Source organism: Morone saxatilis, unplaced genomic scaffold (assembly GCF_004916995.1).
Source record: "Morone saxatilis isolate NCDOM2014 unplaced genomic scaffold, NCSU_SB_2.0 Contig15, whole genome shotgun sequence".
Taxonomy (NCBI): domain Eukaryota; kingdom Metazoa; phylum Chordata; class Actinopteri; family Moronidae; genus Morone; species Morone saxatilis.
This window is the reverse complement of record NW_023339707.1, coordinates 1,173,849-1,180,784: the sequence shown is the minus strand read 5'-3', so window position 1 is coordinate 1,180,784 and position 6,936 is coordinate 1,173,849. Positions and strand designations below refer to the sequence as shown.

The 6,936-nt window shown below is 40.8% G+C and overlaps 2 protein-coding genes across 5 annotated transcripts in view; both read right to left on the bottom strand.

Annotated features, from left to right (window-relative positions):
* si:ch211-148l7.4 (uncharacterized protein LOC563603 homolog) lies at positions 1 to 3,226 on the bottom strand. Of its 2 annotated transcripts, none has more exons than XM_035656579.1 (2): positions 3,022 to 3,226; positions 1 to 2,002 (listed from the first exon to the last, which is right to left on the bottom strand). In XM_035656579.1, the coding sequence occupies exon 2, from the start codon at positions 1,980 to 1,982 to the stop codon at positions 375 to 377; it is 1,608 nt and encodes a 535-aa protein (XP_035512472.1). In that variant the 5' UTR covers positions 1,983 to 2,002; positions 3,022 to 3,226; the 3' UTR covers positions 1 to 374. The 2 variants fall into 2 exon arrangements, with proteins under 2 accessions (XP_035512472.1, XP_035512471.1); XM_035656578.1 differs by having other exon boundaries at positions 1 to 2,005; positions 3,022 to 3,225.
* Positions 3,227 to 3,988: 762 nt separating this feature from the next.
* tbc1d22b (TBC1 domain family, member 22B) overlaps positions 3,989 to 6,936 on the bottom strand; it is a 14,479-nt gene continuing 11,531 nt past the window's right edge. For all 3 annotated transcript variants that reach the window (XM_035656581.1, XM_035656582.1, XM_035656583.1), the window contains one exon: positions 3,989 to 6,830. In XM_035656581.1, coding sequence (XP_035512474.1) covers positions 6,702 to 6,830 — 129 coding nt within the window. In that variant the 3' untranslated portion in view covers positions 3,989 to 6,701. The remainder of the gene's footprint in view (positions 6,831 to 6,936) is intronic.

Genomic DNA, 6,936 nt, shown 5'->3' with positions numbered 1-6,936 from the left:
CTGGACCTTTAAAATTAAATGTTAACTAACTCTCACAAATCAATTTACATACTGCAATGAAAAAGAAACATATGGCTGCTACAATGTAGAAAACATTTGAAAATGTGAAAAGAAGTGTGGTATGCTTTAGAAAATGGTTGGCAGTGAAGTATGTGTGACTTATAGTACAAGCAATAAATGCAAAAACCCCGGTATGGTCCTTTAACAATCCATTCTCTTTCACCCTTGATATGTTGGTATGGATAACATTTAACCAACAGCGTGGGTTTGAAAATATGTTCAGGATGCTCAATCAATGAACTGCTTTATCAACATCTCTGCTCTCTAACCCTTCAAGGCAAAAAGGCAATCGTCGATGACATTCAAACTGAATCTCAGGTTTTGTTGGCCTGATGTGTGTAGCCCTCTGTGATGCTGTCCTCCTCCACCCGGACTCGCAGGTGCTCCTGACAGTGTTCTAGGAAAGAGTCCAGTGCTGAGAAGCCCTGCTGGCAGGGCACGCAATGGTACAGCCTGTGTCTCTTTGATCCCGGCCACTTACAGGTGTCCATCTCGTTGGTGCACACGCTGCACTGTCTCCTCTTCACCGACGACTGATGGAGCTCTACGTGCTCCCGTAGCTGCGACTGCACAGAGAAAACCTCTGCACAGGAGGGGCATGGGAACTCTCTCTCAACCTCCTCCTCTTCCTCCTCCTCCTCCTCCTCCCCCTTCACTTCAGGCACTTCTCTGCATCCCCCTGGTTCAGTCCTCTTGTTCTCTACTCTGGCCACTTTCCTGGGCCTCCCTGGACCAGCCCTAACAGTCTTGTTACCTGCTAGACTGGTTTTTTCTTTATTTGGTCTATTTTCTGATAACTTGGAGTCTTTGGTGGTGCACCCTTCAGACTGGCTTTTGTCTTTGATTGTGGTAAAGCCAGAGGCTGTGTGCTGTCTGTAATGTGCCCTAAGTGACAAATGATGGACGAAGATTTTACCGCAGACCTGACATGGATACGCGCCTCCCCTCCTGCGCTTGCTGATGACTGGCCTTGGCTCTCTCCGGATGTTTTTCTCTCTGCTGTGCTTCTCCTTTCTGTGCAGGTACAGCTTAGAGGTGCTCCTGAAAACCATGTCGCAAGAGCGGCAGTTCAGAAGCTTCGTTTTGGATTTTGGCCTTTGTATTGCATCTCCATTCACCTTGGTATTCCTTCCTTTCCACGCTTCTCCACCAGTGCCTTCTCCTTTGGTCTTTTGCCCCTGTGGAGCTATCCGCTGCTCCTCTGCGTGGCTCGTATGTTTGTGGCGCTGCAGTCCAGCCTCTGTGCGGAAGCTTCGCGAACATAACTGGCACATATTGACAGCTCCCCTGCTGGACTCCGAATCGGAGCGGGTAGAGTCTCCCTCAGAAACCGGTGGAGAATCATCCGGAAGGCTGCTGGCATCAGCCATATCTGACGGCGACGGTGGTTCGCTGCAACCAGCCTGCTGATGATGCAGCAGAGCTTGCTTCTGGCTAAAGCCCCTCCCACACGGGGCACATGCATAAGGGCTACCGTCCAAGAGGTGAGGCTGCCGGTGAGGGGACTTGTCCTGCGGCCTGCCTGGATCCGTGGTGTGAGTTGAACACGCAGCACATGGAGAACCAAGCCGCGATTCTCCGTAACAAAGCTCACACAGGGAGGGATCACGATCACACTTGTGTAGCTGTAAGGACGACCTCAGGGAGAACTCCTGCCCACAAGAGGGACACCGATGAGGCTTGGGTAATGTGTGCTTCAGTTCCTGGTGGTGCAATAGATCTGTCGCATAAGAGAAGCCCTTACCACATTCTTGACAAACATATGTGGCTAGGTGGGATGCCTGCTGCCTCTGGTTTCGTGTGTGCTGTTTAGTCTCAGCCCGTGCGATGAAACTGGCCAGCTTGGACAGCGTGTCTGCTGCTGTCCCGGATCGGCTGAATGACTCTGGGGCCCTCGTGGTGCTCCAGCTGACTCCATCCATCCTCTTTCACCAAGCTTCTCCTGCTTTAATTGAGATGATAGACAGACAGAAGGAGTGATTTATTCATCACCGAGGAAATGTAGGCATCTAGTAGCTCATTCACGACAGATACAAAATAAAACAATACACACAGGAACGTAGGGCTGTATGTGATGTGTATATGGTGATATGATTTATATCCTGCCAGATAGTGTTTTTGGATCACAATTTTTCACTTAACTGAAAAAACAACTTAAAATCATGATGATGTGACACTGGTAGGGGTCTGTGACAACACACGTTTTATTACATCTGTAGGTCAGAAGAAGAAGAAGAAGAAGTACCTCTGCAGAGCTACAGTACTTCATTATTGGTCACATTTTACCTTTATCAAAACATTTCAGCTTCTGGCATTTGGAAACTGCACTTGGCCATATTGCAATTTGGATAATATTTCAATGAATTGTGTAGCACAAAAAAGAACACAGAAGTGAAGTGATGATCTAACCACAGAGCTGTCACTGTAACAGTATGTGCTGCTGCAAATGTGAAGTGATTAACAGTGCAGGTATTGCAAATGGACAGGCTAACAGAGCCAGCCCAGCTCATGTACACAGAGTGATACTATTTAGTAAGGAGAAGTTGGAAGTTGGAAACCACACAAATGCATGAGGCAAAATAAAAAGCTACGGCATTCAGCAGTGTTCTGTTAAAACGCATTAAAGCTGAACGGCACACATCTGCTATCAAGTCAATAGCTAACTAGTTTCGAGAGCAAAAGGGGAAACGTGCCTTCTTTTTAGCCCCTTCCTCTATCTTGCTAACGTTGTCGATAACTGCTAGCTAGCTTTAATTTTACAGAAATACATTAACTCTGTTAAATAGTAACAGGACAGCAAGAGGTCCATTTAGTGACAAATAAATGCTACAATAACACTGCAGCAAGATTAGCTACCAACGGTGCTGCGCGACCACAGGCTAGCTTCGTGTCTGCTAACGTTAGCTCGTTGCTAGGTGCGCTAACGTTTTATAAATGCATTTTGCATTCAGAGCAGCTCACCTCGGCGCTCAGACAGACGCGGTGCGGCGGTAAATTCCCAGCTGCTTACACTCAGACAGTGTGGTCCGTTGGCATTTTGCTTCGCTAACATAAACCACACTGGCATGGCTGCAAAAAGTGAAACCTAAGTTTATGAGGGAGGGTTAACTTCTCTGAGCTCTCCGCATCACGTCCGGCACGTCACATCGCCACTTCAAAACAGCCTCTGAGCTTCAACGTTCAACGGGACCTTCTACGTGTAGGGCGGCCTATTAGTGCCATAAACATACCTTGTTACCATGCATACAATAATAAATTAATATATTCTTGTTTTAATCTTAACCATACATGTGGAATTTATCTTTCCAATAATATGTTAATGTGTATTTTCAGACATATTTACATTTTTGAAAATAAAAACGTATAATATGAAGTAATAATTGACAGATTCATATATTTTTAGAATTTTAACATTAATTTCTAATATGTTGGATTCATGTTAGAGTATTTTCAGCCATTAAAGTTTAAAAAACTAAAAACTTTTAAAATATTAAAATAATAGATTAATATATTCCTGTTATAACTATTAAAGGTACATGTATTTTTGAAAAATACAAACTTTTGAAAAATGTCAACAACAACCCCTAGGGGTTGCAGATGTGATATTGTTTTCCCCAGGATGGCTAAGTAATATAATATATACAAATAATATAATTTATATACAATATAATTTATCATTTACATTTCACATAAGATAAATAGTATATTTTGTTACATTGTTTGTATGTTGTAATAATGTGAACATATGTTATTGTAATAATAAACCTGTTTTTCTTTTTTCAGCAATATGCTTCCGTACTTTACTGAGTTACTAATTTGCTGCTATGAAAATGACTGAAGTGAGTTATTTGTTTGAGCAGACCAAAATAAACCTTTAATATCTGTGATTATATATCCCCCCACATACACATATACACAAATGCCAAAATAAAGAATAACAATCGTTTAATATAAACAAAAAGTTAATATACAGCAGGTACTGTAATAATTTAAGTATTCTTAATTTTAGGCTGAAGCCAGCACTGACTACTAAAGCACTCTAAAACAGATTATATTGGCCCAATAAATTTGGCATATTATTGTTGAAACAGCATGAACACTTTTGAAAAAAATCAACAAGTTTTCACTTTGTCAGCCTTTAGATACTAATATCACATTTTGAGGACATACGACCTTCAGATAAAAACAGCATGGAGTGAACAATAGCATTTCAGTAGTGACACAATCAGTTGGCGCACCTGAATGAAGAAGACCTACTTTAAGGCTAGAGGCATACTGTTACACTCACAAACACATTCAAAATGTTTCAGATGGGTTTAAAGGAGATTATATGCTGCTTAACTGAAAATGAAGAAACCATTAAAAAGGTATATAACAGTTTTAGATGTTTCCAAAAATTATAATGATCTATTTCACAGTCTCAATTTACATACCATAATATCTAAGATTTACTCCAATTAATATAATGCCATAGAGGACCTTCATGACATTATATTTATATATAATTCCTGGATGATGATAATATTAAGACTTATTCTAACCATGGAAGATAGTTAACCAGGGTAATAGCCAAGAATCTAGGTTGCATTAAATCCGGATTTTAAATTCTGCTAGTGTTTGGTTCAATTCATCTAATAGGGAAACCAAAGTACCAAAGGCTCATGATTGTCATATCTTTCAAACATACACTGTGTTATAATTAGCACTGGTAATGAAGGTAGATGAGTAGTAACACACATATTCACACCCCACCCAATAAAACAAAAAACAATGCAGTTACAAATGTTTCTTGGATCAGGTCACTGACTGGAAAAAGTCACAGACAGAATAATAACCCTAACCTGAACCTTAGACAAATACAAAACACAAGCAATAATGATAACAAAGCATTTATCCATATACACTTTAAAAGACAGGAGTACATTACAAATGCAAAGGCATTGTCATACATTGTGAGCTGCACTGTGTCCACAGGACTGTCTCAAGTAGGATGGTGTGATTAAACGTCCTTCAGTACCGGCAAGCACGGAAATTTTCATTTGAAAAATATCTTCAAGCTCATCAACAAATATTAAAATTATTCTAAACTGAGGAATCAAACAATTCAACTATTTTTTATGCATATGCAGTTTTTACAGTGACCACAGGTATCTAATTCATACATTATTATAACATAATTTATAAGATCCTACTCTCATAGTTATGCATAATAAACAAAGTTTGGTAAAATCAACACACTCAGGCCAAAACAGACCAGTTGTTACTGATCTCATTTTTTATGCCAGTTATAGTGAAATTATCCCTTTACTGATCCCCCGTAGGAAAGTTCGCTCTCTGCATTTCACCCTTTCTAGGAGCAGTGGGCAGCCACTGTACGCTGTCAGTTATAAGCCAGTGTCTTAGTCAAGGTTACTGACAGGAGAACTGAACAACACAGGTTTCTGATGGAGTGGGAAACCAGAGCACCCAGAGGAGACCACGCAGGGCTGTCCCAACCAGGATTCAAACCCAGGGGCGTCTTGAGGAGACATCGCTTAATCACCGTCTGCCATAAGAGTGTTAAAGCTACAATAGTAACTTTTATAAAATAAGTTTTTGTCATATTCGCTGAAACTTTCACTATATCCTGACAGTAGTACACGAGACAGATAATATGTGAAGAAATCTGGCTCCTCCTAGTGGTTTTCGTTCAGGGCCAGTGGATTCTTGCAAATACCATTAGGAAATATGACAAAAAGTTATTCTTTATAAAAATTACCTACTGCAGCTTTAATATGCACCACAATCTAATTAAAATAAAACAGGTGAATTTAAAAGCTACATTAACCAGAAGGTGTCCATTTTTGCCTGATCTGAGGCAGTAATCTTCACATTTTACCTCTGTTGATATATATGAGCTATACCCAAGAGTCTCATTGCAATGGCTACACAAAATCAGCTCCTCTACATTTAACCTAAACAGCCTGAAATAAAACACAGAATCCACTATTTGTACTATCTGCTACTCTTGGGTCAATGCCAATTAAACTGGCTGATTCAAGTCCAAACTAAGGACTTTTATAAGTTGATTGTACAGTGCAGATTTGGTAACCCACAGCTTGACAGTGTCGGACTAAATACATTTTAAAAGAGAAAATGACAAAGTATTGCCTGATATTTTCTCCTTGTAAAACAACTACTAAAACAAATCTGAAAAAAAAACTGTAGATATTATCTTTGCCTAAAAGGATGATTTCACAAACATTCATCATTCCTTTATAATACAGCAAGTTCTTCTGAGTTTACATTTCACTGCACCAATCAATGGTGTATGCCCAAAAACAATAAAAGTAAACCAAGATGGCATAGCAATGTTTTTTTTTTACTGTAACAGTCCTTTGATACAGTGCAGTACGTTGACTGCAAATAGTCTCATATTCACTGCGCTTTACAGGTACACCATAAACCCAAATCCAATGTGACATTCACTGGACTTCACTTTCACAGGATTACGATTTGTGGCTCTGAGCTAACATCCTGCAGGTGTCCTGGAGCTGTGCTTGAATATGTCTTCTCCGGGTTACCTTACTTGCAGTCTGAAGCATATTGAGATGCTGTGGGTCCATCCAATCACAGTCGGGTAAAGGCACTCAGCCTCGGGTCTATCTCTTGTAGTGGCTGGGTGCGTCTGCGAACATGTACTTTAGTCTGTAAGCTTCAGCCAGGAGGAGACCCACTTCCTCGTTACCCCAGTGGATTGTAGGTAAGTTCTGGAGTAGCATAAGAAGGCCCTGAAGAGCAAAAGAGATTTACTTAATTGACAATTACATTATAGGGCGGCTGTGGCTCAGAGGCAGAGCGGGTCGTCCCCCAATCAGGAGGTTGTTGGTTCGATCC